Genomic DNA, 16195 nt, shown 5'->3' on the forward strand with positions numbered 1-16195 from the left:
AAAAGTGACAACTTCATTTGCTCTGTAGAGGAGGTCAACCACCACCTCAACATCACCTTCAGTGACACAGCAAGGGAGCAAGACCTCGGCCCATGCAAAGTCACGATACTGCTGCTCGCTGATCCCCACCTCTCCTCTTAACCTAGCCTCCACTACCCTTTCCCACAGCTTCATGCTGTGGCTGATCAACTTTATTCCCCTGTAGTTACTACAGCTCTGTACGTCTCTCTTATTCTTGAAGATGTGTACCAGAACACTTCTTTTCCACTCCTCCGGCATCCTCTCCCTTTCCAGGATGGTGTTAAACAGGAATGCCACTGCCATCTCACCTAAACATTTCCATGCTTCCCCAGGTACGTCATCTGGGCCAACTCCCTTTTCCATTGTTCATCTTTAATGCAATCTTCATCCTTGCTAATTTGCTGCACTTCTTGATCCACTATCCCCACATCATCCACTCTTCTCATTTTCTTCATTCATCAACTCCTCAAAGTATTCCTTCCACCTTCTCAACACACTCTCCTCACTAGTCAGCACATTCCCATCATTATCCTTCATCACCCTAACCTGCTCGACATCCTTCTCAGCTTGGTCCCTTTGTTTTGCCAATCGGCACAAGTCCTTTTCTCCTTCCTTACTGTCCAACCTCTCATACAACTTGTCGTATGCTTTTTCCTTTGCCTTTGCCACTTCTCTCTTCACCTTGCCATGCATCAGCTTGTACTCCTGTCTACTTTCTTCCTTGCCAACATCTTCTGCTCTATGCTCTCCTGTACTTCCTCATTCCACCCCCAAGAGTCCTTGTCTTCCTTCCTCTTCCCACTTGATACACCGAGTACCTTCTTGGCTGTCTCCCTCACCACCTCTGCAGTTGTTTCTCAGTCATCTGGTTCGTTCATTCCCACCTATTGCCTGCCTTACCTCTTCCCTAAATTGCATGCAACACTCCTCCTTTTTCAACTTCCACCATTTTATCTTTGGCTCTTATTTCACTCTCTTCCTCTTCTTGGCCTCCAGAGTCATCCTACAGACCACCATCCCATGCTGCCTAGCAACACACTCCCCTACCATCACTTTGCAGTCACTAATCTCGTTCAGATTGCACCTCCTGCATTAGATGTAGTCCACCTGTGTGCACCTTCCTCCACTCTTGAATGGCACCCTGTTTTCCTCCCTCTTCTTGAAATACGTATTCACAACAGCCAATTCCATCCTTTTGGCAAAATCCACCACCATCTGTCCTACCCACACCATACCTACCCATCACCTTCTCGTCACCTATGTCTCTGATCCCTTGGCCAACATGCCCATTGAGATCTGCTCCAACGACCACTCTCTCTCCCTTAGGGACACTCCCCACCACTACATCCAACTCACTAAAGAATTCTTCTTTCTCTTCCATCTCACACCCAACTTTGGGAGCATATGCACTGACCACATTAATTATCACCCCATCAATTTCCAGCTTCATGCTCATCACACTGTGCGTCACTCTCGTCACCTCCAAAACACTCTTGACATATTCTTCCTTCAAGACTATCCCTACCCCATTTCTCCTGCCATCCACTCCATGGCAGAACAGTTTGTACCCGGCTCCGATACTCCTGGCATTACTCCCCTTCCACCTGGTCTCTTGTACACAAAGTACATCTACCTTCCCTCTCTCCATCATGTCAGCCAGCTCTCTCTCTTTACCCTTCATAGTGCCAACGTTCAAAGTTCCTACTCTCAACTCTTCTCTCCTACCCTTCTTGCTCTCCTGCTATCTCTGGACAGGCCTTCCCCTCTTCTTCTTTTTCAGCCGACAGTAGCACAATTTCCACTGGCACCCTGTTGGCTAACGGCACCAGTGGTGGTCGTTGTTAACCCTGGCCTCGACCGATCCGGTATGGAAATCAGATTTGTTGCCCGTATATTTGATTTGGCATGGTTTTTACACCGGATGCCCTTCCTGACACAACCCTCTCTACTCATCCGGGCTTGGGACCGGCACTGATGATACACTGGCTTGTGCACCCCAGTGGCTAGATCATATCTATTCTTATTGTTTCTAGTATTTATTCCCATTGCTACTGGTATCTATTGCAATTTTACTCATCACTATGAATTGAGTACTAGTACTTACTCATTAGTGACTAATGCCTTTTCTTGCTGTTACTCGTACAATTTTTGTTTTACCAGTATCATCATCAGCTGTTTTCTAGTCATTTGTCATGATGGGTAAAAAACACCCATCATGAGAAATGACTAGAAAACAGCTTGTTGAAAGTTTAATTTCAAATGTTACTAGTGAAAATAAAAAGGTTACTAGTAACAGCAAGAAACGGCATGATGAATACTAGTACTTTTTCATTAGTACTCGTCACTAATGAATAAGTATGAGTACTCATCAATCATGTCAAACAAACCCCACTCTCTGGCTTTGAGTTTCAGGTCAGAGGTTACGAAAGAAGACGTTCCAGCAGCAGTAGCTGAACAAATTTGAGATCTGGCTCAGAGTTTATTAGCCTGTTACTCCTCTCGGGAGCCACCTGAGTTGTAGCCTTAAAACACTTCTGCTGTCATTTGTGGTCTTTTGTTAAGGGGCAGTTTGTATGATCTGACGTAATGTCAGCTGATCTTCTGAAATGTCTGCGTGTGATCAAATACGGAAATGATCTCGGGTATCTCAAACATGTGGCTTACTTTCTGGCTTTTACAGAAATGGCTAATGGTGTGGTACCTGGATTGACACCCTACCCACCCACAGAAGTCCTGGTTCAATTTATAGGCCCAGTTCTCTGTCTGCGGGGAGAAAACCAAGGAATGGTGGGTGTTTTCCAAATTTACCCCCTGCATGAGTATGACTAATTTATAAATGACAAACAACTTACTTAACTTGCTCAGAGCTATACATGCTGGATGATGTTTATGAAAACTGTTGGAGATGAATGGCACCCGCCTGGTCCCATGGGCATTCAAAGAATGGAGAAGAGGAGGGAGGCAGAAATTAAATGTCTAGAGGTGTAAAAACAAGTTTACAAAACAAAGACATAGGTTTACATATTATAAATAAATCTGGAATCTATTCATTCTAAAATCAATATTGTGCGGGAAATTTTCACATATTCCATGACTTGCATGACTTCCAGGGTTGGAAACCTACATTACAATATTCCAGCTGCATTTGTTTGGATACAAAGTGTGGAGGGATAGACTTATGGATATTAAGACCTATGGGAAACCCCAAAGAAGGCCTTTAGGAGGCAGGTTGGAGGTCAGAGAAAACAAGAGACAGAAAGCAAGAGATATAGGATGTAAAAACAAGGCACAGAGTTACACCCTAATGTACCACATTAGGGCAATATGTCTTATGCAGATAAAAGCCCTAGTTGTCTTTCAGTGAAAGTTGAAGACAAACTGCCCAATTTTCAAGACACTTTGTCAATCTTTGCTCCAGGTGCATCGTGGGTAATGTCCCTGGTTCCCGAGCACACAGAAGCCAGACAAATGAACCAAACATTATGTGATGAATGTGACCCATGAGGCCAAACAGAAACAGTTCCACTCCAGGAGAAAGGAAAACAGTCAAATAAACACCCAGAGAGCAGAATGTAAGTTTGCTTAATAGCAAAATACACTTGTATGGGAGATGCTGATGCCCAGAAATATCTCCACAACAGAGACGTGCATTCCCTCGGTACATGAAACACAGAATAACCAAGGATGTGAAGGATTTGTTCTTGGCAGAAGTGAGAACAAAACAAAAAAAAACAAAAAAAAAAAAAAGGGAAGGGAAAATTCTGGGGTAAGGCAGGTGGGGTTCTGCACTTCTTCAGAGAGTGGAACCAGTGGGTGTGGTGGGGGACGGTCAGTACATCAAAAGAAATTGGAAAATCTTTTGAAATATGCCCTATTGAAAAATATAATACAAAACAATTAAAACCATAAAAAAGTATTGATGCTGCACTCTTTGTGATTCCTCCACCACTAGGGGGCTGCAGACAAAGTTGATTGGATCGTAGGCTGGTGGTGAAAGATGGAATGTACAAATAATTCCCATTCGATCTAAAAAAATCAGCCCACACTGAATTGGATATTTCAGTAATATTTATTTGTTCAATCTTCAAATTGAACGGCAACAGAGACAGATGGAACATGTGGTTGGAATTCCTTCGTCGCTTCAATAATATATGTACATGGCAAAGTTAAAAACAATAAATAAGCGAAAGAGGGGTGTTTGCAGTGTGCTCTTGGTCTATTTCTCTGTAGAGAAGGCTCTCTTCATCAGCGGAGGAGGGGTCTTCCTCGTTTCGTACACCGACTCGGGGATCGGGGTGCTCAGGCAGCACCAGTCTGGGATGCGGCCTGTCTGCATGTAGTAGTCCCGCGACACCGACCTGCTGCCCAGTACATCCTGCAGTGCTCCGAATATCGCACCTGGTGAACAAAATCGAAGAGAAGATTTAAACCTTGACGCAAACCCATTTTTAGCCCTAAATAACACTTAGAAACACAACGTTAAGGTGAGACAGTGGATTCAATAACTAATTCACAATGTTCATTTGGGAAAAACAAGACACTGGAAAGTTCTCCATTTTGTTGTTGTCGACGTACAATTTCACCACAATCGTCCTCGTAAGAGAACCCTCTTCATTGAACAGATATAAGATACCTTTACATAATGGTTCCATCTGTTACCATGGTGACAGGTGTCTAAGTGATGTATAGTGTGAATGTGTCTGACCCCCAAGCCAGGCGGCGCAGTTGGGTTTGACCGGCAGTGTGTGCAGGCGAAAGCTCTTGGTGGCCAGGACGTCGCAGTACTTGGGCCTCTCCACCAGGAGGCGTATCTCAGCCAGAAGCCGGTGCTGGAAGCCGGGCAGCATGGCCGTGCCCCCGATCACCACCAGGTTCTCTGACAGCACCTTGCGAGTGTCAATGGGGCACTGGAGGATTGGGAACGCAGACAATTTTTGGGGGATTAGATCACGTGCATGTGAAGATTTATACATTTTTTCTGGTGGCTCCAGATCCAAAACTGGCCGCATATACGTCCACCTCTTCAAAAACCTGCATGCCCACCCATTGAGGAGATTATTGTCACTGTCCTGCTTTGGTGCGTTTCCTACCAGGGACCACACATGCTCTGGTTTTCTCAGAGTGACAACAGCTAAATGTTACCATATAAACATAAGTAATTCTACGAGTCTATTCTAATTCTACATATACACTGGGATTCCACTGCCACATTTTACAACAATTTACTGGCTCACTTCTCTAAAAATCGATCCTATCCTGCTACTCGACAAATAAGCACTGCAAAATGCATTCATTTGCTGAGCCAAAACGTAGAACGCATGGATTAATCAACCATGTGACCAATCATATAAATTGTTTTTTTGGCTACCTTAACCAGAGCGTCCAGGATGAGAGAAGCCACGCTCTTCTCCTCGTTGTCCTGCTCAAACAGCATCTCCATCACAGAGTCTCTGCGGAGAAAGAGCCTAAATCACACCAGATCTACTACACTGACCAGAAAAGTATTGCTGAAAACGGGAAGAATTATCATGATTTCTGTGTAGATGGTCAAAACAGAAGAGTACACTTACACAAGAAGACACAGGCAACATTATTTTACTGAAAGATCTACTTTCCCTTTGAATGACATGGTTGTATTTTCCCCCAGAATATGAACAAGAGCAGATATTTGAATCTTGGAAAGATACATTTTTTGAGTTGAGCTTGTTGAAGCATCATGTAAGATCTGCAGCAGATTTAAGGAGTTTGATGGAGCACCTGATGGATCCCTTGATATGCAGGATCTTCTCTCCGTCCAGTGGGTAGTCCACGTCAGGGGGAGCGGCTGGGCGCTATGGGTACATCGAAAAATAAAGAAGAGTTCTTTATATTACATAGAAAATGCTGTATATGATACAACAGCAGTCAAAGATGATGCCCTCAGTGAACATTCATGAAGCCGTGAGCTTCCTTCAGGAGGATGAGAGTTCACTCACTTCCGCCGTGCCCTCCAGGTTGAATTTGGCTTCTTGGATCTTGAGGCCTCTCTGCAGGTCACTGACAAAGCACGTTCTGGCTGAAAGATATAAACAAACACAGTGGTTACAAGAAACAAACAGTAATGATGGTAAAAAATAAATAACAATAATAAGCCTCAATAAAAATTGATTGTATTTTTCCTGTTTTGGCTGTGCTGTAAGCAGCAAAAAAGAGAGTAAAAAGGGTAAACAGTTTACTAGACGACAGAAAAGGGAGAGGAAAATACAATTAAATTTAGCTCTTTTTGTGGAACTCATTACTTATTCAGGATTTTGTGGCACATATACAATCTTATTACATAATGCATTGATTTTCACATACTAGAAGAGGGGGAAAAAACCCACAACTATAAAAAAAAAAAATGAGGCAAAAGGCGATCCCGGAGGAAGAAAGAAAGAGAAAAATAAGGGAAAGAAAAGATAAACATAGGTCCAAGGAAAGATGCCTCTTGAGAATGCAGCTGTTTGAAACCTACCTTTTATGTCCTCCACTATATCCTCAGGGATAGTCCCTGATGGAAAGATAGAAAACACAAGTGAAACTTTTTTTTTCTTTTTATGAAGATACGAAGTAACAGATTTCTGCAAAGTGTCAAATCTATGTATCCATCTCACATATCCTATCCGCTATGGGGTATGGAAATAAATTAAACAGAAGTCCAAGGCACGCTTTGACACTTCATCCACACAGATCCTCAAGAAAACATAATCCCTTCTTTCTACTTAAGTCATAATCGGCCAATATGATAAAAAAAACAAACAAAAAAAAAAACCCCAATAAAATACAATTTAATCAAATAAAACTCGGGTCATTTGATCATAATTACATTTTAAATATGTAATTGTGGCAGACGAGGGGGCGTGGGTAAGCCACGGTCGGCAGGTGACAGCGCTGGATTTGTTCCGCATCAGCGCAGCTGTAACGACTCAGCCTGGAAGAGGTTTTCATGTGATGTTCATCTAACAGTGAGGAAGACGCATGGTGCAGGAGAGGAGACCCTGTGGACCAGACCGTGACCCACACACCCTGGCACCGATAAGTTCCTTACGGTTATATGATCCCGTTTTGCCAGCGAGCCTTTTTGTTTCCACTTCTGCCGTGTCGGCATCTCACTGACCCAAAGTCTCCGTCTCCCTACCTAAACCTCTACCTGGGGTAGAGTGCCCACAAGAGGCATAGTCGGGAGGATGGAAGGAGCATGGCAAACTAACTGCTTGCTCCGAGCTGGAGCGCGACTTCCTCTGCTGCAAGCTGGACTGCTTCGTTGTCAGGATGAGCTCCCGGGGATGACGGGGTGGACCCGTGGCTGACGGCAAAGCTCCCGGGTCTCCCCTGACACTGGGTCTCCCCTGGCCCAGGGGACAGGGGAGGACATGCCCCACATCCGGTCCCAGGACCAACGCAGGATTCACCAGGTCCCAAGCCCCTCCCGATGGCCTGGAGCAGAACAACCGGGACTCTGCCCGGCTCATTGGTGCCATGGGACACCCCTTTTCTTTTCCGCAGGGGAGGGCGGATGCCTACCAGCCTGTGGTGCCACGGTCTCCCCTTCCCATACTGTCCTCTCTCTGTCCCCTGTCAGCTCCCAGGGCAGCACCGCCAGCTGCGCAAATGCCTGAGCAGGGGTGCTGACTCTGCGGGTGACCTGACCACATTCGGCGGGACTGCCCCATGATGGAGGTCGGACAGGTGGTTCGGGTCGCTGGTCCACCAGGCCCTCCCCCGGTCAGGAAGGGACCTACAATGTACCGGTAAGAGTACAAGGAGGTAGACTTTAGGCTTTGCTGGACTCTGGCTTTTCTCAGAAGATGGTCCGGTAACATCTGGTTGACCGGGGCTTTGATGTAAGCGTCAGAGGTGGAGATTCGGTGTGTGCATGGGGATACCACATGTATCCGACGGTGCAGCTTGAAATTTGTAACAAGGGGTAAAAGGATAAGGTGGGGGATGCGGTTAGCTCCGCATGTCGCACTCCCTGATTTTGGATACAGATTGGACAGTGTTTGACACTTTAATGAGGGAGGCTGGGGGAGTGGGCTCAAGGTCGGTTGGGTAATGTGAATCTGACATGGCATGCGGTGACGTTGAGGGGATGTTCGTGGTTGCTGTGGGGTTGGGAGCGGAGGAGTACCTGGTGGGGTCTTCCCCAGTCTCAGTGGTCTCCCCGACAGATGATTTTCATTCACTACTATTTCTCGGTGATTAGGGACAGGTTATATCGCGTGAGCTGCGACAGTCAGGAGAGGACATGGCCCAGTTATGGGTTCCAAAAAGACTCCAGGAAATGCTTTTTCAGGCGGTTCACCATAACCCGATGGCCGTCACCTCGGACACGTTAAAACACTGCGGCGGATAATGGCCCGCTTCTAAGGGCCAGGTTTTTAGACAGAAGTGCGTCAGTGGTGTGCCGCACGTCCTGAGCGCCAATTAGTCAAACGTCCTTAGTCATCCACCACCAAACGCGCCATAGAGACCCCTCCCCCTAGCCGAGGCATCGCATTACAGACAAGAGTGTGGCACAGTCACTGTTTCAGTTCCGAGTCAGGATTGCAAAGGAAATCCTGACTAACCAGGGCACTTCCTTTATGTCACATACACTTCGGGAACGTTACAAGCTATTGGGCGTACGCTCAATTCAGACCAGCGTGTACAACCCCCAGACTGACAGCCTGGTGGAGCAGCTCAATAAGACTGCTGAAGAACATAGCTCGTAAGTTTGTCCATGACGATGGCTGTAATTGGGATAAATGGTTGCACACTCTGGTGTGTGTGGTGCGGGAGGTATCTCGGGCCTCCATGGGATGTTCTCCCTTTCACCAGTAAGAACTAAGTTCAGTATGTTATGGATCTGTGAGCAAAGATACACACGCTGGGCAGTTGGAGAATTTGCTCCAGGCCCAGGACGTCAGCACCGGTTTTATGACAGAGTGACGCGACTCAGACAATTTGCACCAGGAGATGAGGTGTTAATGTTGCTCCCTACGTCGAAGGGCCCTTGCCCCTTCGCACAGGACGACACGTCACACGACAGGTTGGGGAGGTCGATGATGAGGTTGACAGGGGTGGGGCGAAGTCTGGCGGTGGGGATATGTGGTAGACGAGGAGGCGTGGTTAAGCCACAGACGGCAGGTGACAGTGCTGGCTGCGTCCGTGAACATTTAAAGTTGTTTACACATCGTTTGAGTTTTCGATTCTTTTAGACTGTAAGACTGAAGTTCTCAGAATCAGAATATCAGTGCTCTCATGCTTAATGAATAACAGAGTGAGACGGAGCTGAATCTGATTAGATCATCCATCACTGTCTCATTTCCCTGGTGATGGAAACGTCTCCTTAGAAGGCACCGAAAACACTGAGACCTCAACACTGTCAACGCCAAGGTTTCATACATTTTAGAATTTTACCTTCAATATTAGAGGACTACATATACAGCAAATGTTTTTTTTTTACCATTACAATAACTTTTTGTAAATTACATTTTTGGTATGTTTTGGTTAACTTCGATCTTAAAATTGTGTAAAATTCAAATTTAGACTTATTGGACAAGTACGTAAACCAGACATTCTAAATATATTACACTATTTTTGGTGACCCATGAAACACATCTAAAAATATTGCCATGAAGTTTGCATTCCGTTACTGACTACATTTCATAATTTGACCAAACCCACTCATTAGTGAATACATGAAGCTTGTTTTGGTCGCCTTCTACTATAGACCCGACTGGTGAAAAGTATAATTAATCTAGTACAAGCAAGTGAGAGCAGAAAGGCTGAAATAAGAGCCATGAATATGTATAATTCAGACAGTGAGAGGGGTGCACCGGAGCGTCAAACAGAATAAACTTCTTAGTAAATGCCACATACAGTATGTAGTAAAAAGCACTCGTCTATCTGCAGCCTTTTAACTAGTAAGAGACATGAGAGCGGATGTCGAATTATCAATTTATGCATTATCCACAATTATTTTACATGTTTAAAAATGCATAAAAGGAACCAATCACAACTACTTCACTTGTTGGTGTCTCTAACTTACCCATGACTCCAGGTTCACTCTGCCCACTGCTGGTGTTCAAGGTGCTCAGCTCCATAAGGAGTCCGTCCAATTCCCTAGAAAAACAAATCAACGGATGAATTCACAGTGGGTGAACGCATGTCATTCAAGAGAGACTCAAACACCATCACCACATCAGATTTCCAATTAGTTATTATGAATGATAAAAATAAACAACTTTGAAATAAGTGTTCTGAGGCCAAGAGCCCCATACTGGGAAGCAAAGGCTCCACACAAAATCTTAGATTTTTTTAAAAACTCAACTTACTTGTGGATGGCTTTTCCGCCCAAAGGCAAAGCCTCCCATGCTGGCAGAATAGGGGTACACTCATACACCTGATGTGAGAGTTAAGTTGGTAGGCAGCATGTTGTGATACGAAGGTGAATGTTCAATAAAGGGAAAAGAAAACAAATTATACTATATTTTAAAGCTACTAATATAAATACTGTGCAAGAATAAGTTCTACCTAAGTAAGATGGTCAATAAATAAGTTATGCCTTAATATTTAACACCACCCAAGGCCACAAGAAGCGGATACAGGCAGCACCAGCGTCTCTGTGTAACCGCAGTCCATCACCAGGGCAGAGTTGATACCCAGGGTCATGACGGACATCAGGTGACTGGGAGAGAACAGCACTGACGGCACCTAGGACACCCCCAGCAGATAATATTACCTTTAGATATTATAGCCAACAAACCATGCAGAGGATGAATGTACAGAGAAACATGCAGACGTTTTATATTATTTATCTTCAGTTCTACATTCGAGTAATCGTATAATGTGAGTAGATGTACTTCAAAGTGCATATTCTTAAAAATGTGTAGGCCATAGGACTGTCAATATTGACCAAAAAAATCACGTTTGAATATTCCTTCCGAAAAAACACTTAACTATGAATATATTCGAACATGTTTTACAATTACAGTATGTGTGTGTGTATGTGGTGGGGGAGGGGTATCAGAGATCAGCAGCTCCGATCAGAGTGATCTTTTCTCCAAACAAAGCAAATAAAAACAGTGGTTTTATTGTACACGTATTTAATTTACTCCGCTTCCTACTGAGCAGATCGCTTCTGAACAAATTCCGTCCCACAGGCCGGTGGCAAAAGGCTGGGTGGTTGGGAACCTCTGCAATAAAGGACATTCCAATGCTGTCATTGATGGTCGGGCGGCTCGGGACTGTATCTTTGGACTACGGATTGAATCTTTAAATCAAGACCCATGCAAGATGTTAATCGGCCACATATCTTTGCAGAAAAACAAGGTAGTTGGTAGTCCTCGCGATGTAAGCGGTCATTCGTGCCTGCTTTGGCCGCAGTGTTGATGGAAATCCAGAGGCACCACTGGGTACTCCCCCTATACATATGCTGGCGGTGAGGGGGTGTCGAAACACAGACGACGCAGAGCGACGGACGGAGCAGCAGAGCATACGGATGGGTGCCCTTGCGCGCACAAAGACGTATGTGCGCAACATCTTAATAAATAATAATACATATCTGCTGAAACACTGCGTATTGTTTTTTCAAATATTGATTTTCAGATTCAAACGTCTTTTTTTTTTTTTACGATTCAAATGGCATTTGAATATTGAACCATCGTTCGACCATGGCCATTTGCCAAGAATAATCTATTTAATGCTCAACTAAGCACATTGAGTTGCATATGTAGATGAAACCTTTTCAGTCACAAAGGCTTAAATAACCCTCAAGTAATTGCAAGAATGTTAATTATCTAATACAAATTTTAAAGAGAACTTTGACATTTGACACAGGGCGCACTGAAAGCATAGATTCAGGACCTCATTTAAACATTGTTTTGCATGAACTAAAGGCGTACAGACCATATTTTCAAGGAGTGCAGCACAATTAAGGGAGTTAAAAAGATGAGTCTCCTCTTCGAGCAAGCCGCAGTTCAAAGGGACAAACTCTTTTAAGTCTTTGAAAAAACTGTGAAAAATGTCCTTTCAGGAAAACACGGAGCAGGCCGAAGCCAAAAGTGCCTTCAGATAATACACGACCCCAGGAGACTGTTTTAAACGTGATAAATATTGGATATCATGTGGAGCTATTTTTAGAAATAGCCACAGTTCTGACTGAGATGGAGTTTCTTCCCGCAAGCCATAAGAACTGTCAATGCTGACCTCACCAGGGGTCCACTGAGACACACACATAGGCTCCACTACCTTACTGTAATACTGTACTGTATGTAGCATACTGTACCGCATACTGTGTCACTGTTCTGGGTTGTTCGGTGTTACCGTATTGCTGCGCCGTACTGTTGTATACTGTGCTGTATGTCTCACAAACAATACCTCCCTTTATTCACATCACATTTAATGCACATAATCTCTATATACATAAATAGCCTATCCCATATACATAAGTCTATCCCATACATATAAGCCTTTCATTTTGTACCCCCACCCTGCATTACCTTTGAGTTCTTATTTTATTCTATATATTTTACTTTATTCTGTAGTATTTGACTTACTGCATTAAGTTTTAGGAATCAGTTAGATAGTCAAGTAGAAATTCTTAGGTAGCTAAGTAGAAATTCTTAGGTAGCTACTGTGTTCAGTCTAGAACATATTGTGTGTAATCACCGGGTGCGTTGCATTGACATTTCACTGCATATATGTATGAAAGTATGTATATGTATGTGACGAATAAACCTCTTAAATCTTGAGTTCAACTGAACTATAGACTTACAAAGCATGCCACTCTGCTCTCCTTACAGATTGGAGAGGACTGGATGATTACTGTGTCTTTAGTTCATGCAGGGCTGCATGATATGCAAACAATTTACAGTAAATTTATTGCATGTTGCAATGAGAAGATGACACGATATCGAAGCAGTTTTTATATGCAAAATTATAATATATTGAGCGAATTTATTTTTTTGGCATAAGTTGTGCTGCAAGTCCAAGAAACCTAAAATTGTAGTAAATGAAATTTTCTCTTTACTCTCAAATGCCTGGAGCTTGTCTCTCTACTGACTTTTCATTTTCAGGTTGTCAGTTCTGATGTCCTACTGGGTTGCATATGTTTAGTAAAATATTATATGATTGCCCCTGTGGTTTCTATATGTTGCCTAGATGATTTGTCATGTGAGTTACTGGCAAACACTGTCCAGTCTTTAAACATTGGTCATGGATTAAGGACGCTAATGCTATTCATTCCCTTTTAGGAACCACCTGACTTTGTGAGATGCCATCTCATACATAAATCCGCAAGCATCTGCTCTGCAGTACCTCAAACTGCTTGAAGAAGACCTTGGTGAGCGTCTCTCTGAAGTGGGACGGGCAGAGGATGGACTCGATGATGACCACTCTTCTGTCGCGAGGGTTCACCAACAGGTGTCTGGTTGGAGGAAATACGATCACATTTTAGAGCCAGAACCAGTTTTCCTCAACAGGGAGGCGAGTATTAGGTCACTCTCATACATGTAATTTAGCTAATTATAATTTCCTCATTTAAATTTTTTTTTATTGAAATATTGCTGTTAAAAGTACAACATGGCAGGACAAGAAATGCTTGTTTTCCACAGAATCTCAAATGTTCATACATGCAACATTATTGTGACATGACTGTAATTCTCAGCGGTTTCTCACCTGAAGTATAGCATATGGATAAACTCTCTGAGGTTGAGATATAGTTCTTCTGTGTTGATGTTGTACTGAACCACTTTGATGGCCTATAAGAGAGACAAACAACATTCTCATCAGTTTGCTTTTTCCACAGCTCCTTACAATCCATATTTTACGTACGCAGAACCAACCATAGGACCAGACCTGTTGTTGTCCCGGCTTTCGGATCTCGCTCGGAATGATGAACCTGGGCCCCGTTTCCCCCGCAAATCCACATCTGCGAGAGAAAGCTGCTCAGTTTGTGTCCTAGACAGATTGTCGTCACACCTGGCAATAACATGCTCCCAAAATGCCTCTTCACCACTTGTAATCCAAATTCTAATTTGCTATAACTTATTTGCAAGATCAAGTGTTGTAGCCATTGTTGATTTAGTTGATTTGCTGTTTCTTACGAATGAAAATGTTCTTCCACCAGGGTTGACAATCAAGTGACAATCGTAACTTCCTCCAGCTTAACCCTGATAAAACTGAGGTCCTTTTCATAGGCCCTGAAAGCATTTCTGATAAAGTACAGCAGTGTAATAATCCTTTGGCAGCAAATGTTAAGCGAGCTTCAAAAAACTTTGGAATCTTCTTGGACCATCACATGAACTTTGAGTTGCGTGTCAAGAAAGTGGCCCAATCCTGTTTCTTTCAACTAAAAAAAAAACGTAACTTTCACAATCAGGAAAAAGCAATTCATGTTTTTGTTTCCTTCCGTCTTAATAATTGTAATGCACTGTTCACCACCCTGTTTAGCTCTTCTGTGTCTTGGCTCCAGTTGGTCCAAAATGCCTTAGTTGCCTTCAACTAAGGCGCGACACAGGTCACATCACTCCAGTGTTAGCTGCTCTTCATTGGTTACCCATCAACTGCAAAATTGATTTTAAATTGATTTTAATTACTAACAAAGCACTAAATGGGCTGGCCTTTCCCTATTTTTCTGAGCTTTTGTGTCCCCTGGCCATGAGATCTCTGAGGTCTTCTGACCAAAGCATTCTTGCTGTCCCAAACTGAAGGCTAAAAACCAACCAAGGGTGACCAAGCATTTAGTGTGACAGCTCCCGCTCTCTGGAACCCTCTTCCCTCAAAATGCAGAATCTGTGGAGATCTTTAAGAAGCTGTTAAAAACTCACCTTTATCATAAACACTTTATTTGCATGTATTTTTCCTTCTGTGCAATTTTTTTATGTTTTCATATTGTTACTTTCTATATTTCTCTGTCGAAACTTTCAATTTTTTACTTCTATTTTCTTTAATGTTGTGTTGATTGTACGACACCTTGTAACGCTGGTTTTGAAAGGTGCTTTATAAATAGATACCTAGAAAAAAAGGCACTTATTTGCTCATATTTTCAGTTACACTCATGTGACTAAGTAGTTTTACCGCATTCCATATATTTAGATAGACAGATAGATAGATAGATATTGTATTCATTCTGGAGGGAAATTGCAGTGTTGCAGCAGCACACATCAAAAACAATAGCTTTTATAATAAAGTAACAATAATGAAAAATCTAAATATTTTTTCAATATACAAAAAATGTACCTGTATCAACAACTCACTCCCTGGCAAATGTAGGAAATTGTGCAAGTTTTCATAAATATATCTAAAAATGTTGTTTGAGATGTTGGGTGTCGGCACAGTGCAAGTAATTCTGAAAAACCTTGTGAACGCTTGACTTCCATGTGACTTGCCTTGGGGTAGTGTTCTTTTACTACACTGTAACTCCAAACACGGTCAGTACTTAAATAACCCTGATATTTACATTTCTTTCTCTAGAAGTCCTTTCTTTAAGAAAACAGTTTATGTGGCGTTAACATGAATCTATAACATTAGTATGTTGATAACGGACTTCACTTATTGTCATAATTATTTTGTTTTGAATCCTGATACACAGTATACGTACAGATTTTTAATTTATGTTATATATATATATATATGTATGCAAACTTGCACAATTGCCTATTTTTGACAGAGTGTGAATTGTTGTTACATAGACTTATTGTTTATGTTTATTGCATATTTACTTCTTTCTATTATTGTATTCTCTGCCCATTTATCTAACACTGATTTGTACTAACGTTGTTTAGCCCGATGATTGAAATCAGGACACGGCGGACCACAGAGGGCAAAACCGCTCGATCAGACGGATTATTTACAACGTTTATTCGGTTGAATGAAGCAACAGAGACGTTGCCATTAAAACCAGCCTTCGGGTACCGAACCAGACCGAGCGCAGGAAGATAAGCTAACGCTGGCTCGCTGTCAAGAGTCGGTTAGCAGCAAATGCTAACCCCTGCTACTTACTTTGTGTACGCTGCTCCCAAATCGATGACGACTGCAGTCTTTTCTCCGCCGCTTCCCAACCCTTCGAACAAGGGCATTTTATTGTTAATCTTATTCGTATGCGAGTGACTTATCCACAGAATAGTCCGCACGGCCGGCTCCGGGGGGAAAAAGACAAACAAACGTCCAC

The 16195-nt window shown here is 43.0% G+C and overlaps 1 protein-coding gene across 1 annotated transcript; it reads right to left on the reverse strand.

Moving 5' to 3' along the window:
• Window positions 1-4078: 4078 nt before the first annotated feature.
• Window positions 4079-16195, reverse strand: actr10 (actin related protein 10). Its single transcript, XM_079996843.1, has 13 exons — window positions 16027-16195; window positions 13882-13954; window positions 13702-13784; window positions 13342-13450; window positions 10630-10737; window positions 10359-10426; window positions 10073-10146; window positions 6515-6550; window positions 5997-6076; window positions 5779-5852; window positions 5390-5471; window positions 4727-4928; window positions 4079-4419 (listed from the first exon to the last, which is right to left on the reverse strand). The coding sequence occupies exons 1-13, from the start codon at window positions 16101-16103 to the stop codon at window positions 4238-4240; spliced, it is 1248 nt and encodes a 415-aa protein (XP_079852969.1). The 5' UTR covers window positions 16104-16195; the 3' UTR covers window positions 4079-4237.

This window comes from Zeus faber (genome assembly GCF_960531495.2).
Source record: "Zeus faber genome assembly, chromosome: 2".
Classification (NCBI taxonomy): Eukaryota; Metazoa; Chordata; class Actinopteri; order Zeiformes; family Zeidae; genus Zeus; species Zeus faber.

What these genes read in the sequence shown, in the direction of transcription:
- actr10 (XM_079996843.1), bottom strand. Translation starts at nt 16,103, where the DNA reads ATGCCCTTGTTCGAAGGGTTGGGAAGCGGCGGAGAAAAGACTGCAGTC. An exon ending in GAGTGAACCTGGAGTCATGG is followed by an intron (nt 6,551 to 10,072) that starts GTAAGTTAGAGA and finishes TCTTTCCATCAG; the next exon opens with GGACTATCCCTGAGGATATA. An exon ending in ACCTGGAGGGCACGGCGGAA is followed by an intron (nt 5,853 to 5,996) that starts GTGAGTGAACTC and finishes ATGTACCCATAG; the next exon opens with CGCCCAGCCGCTCCCCCTGA.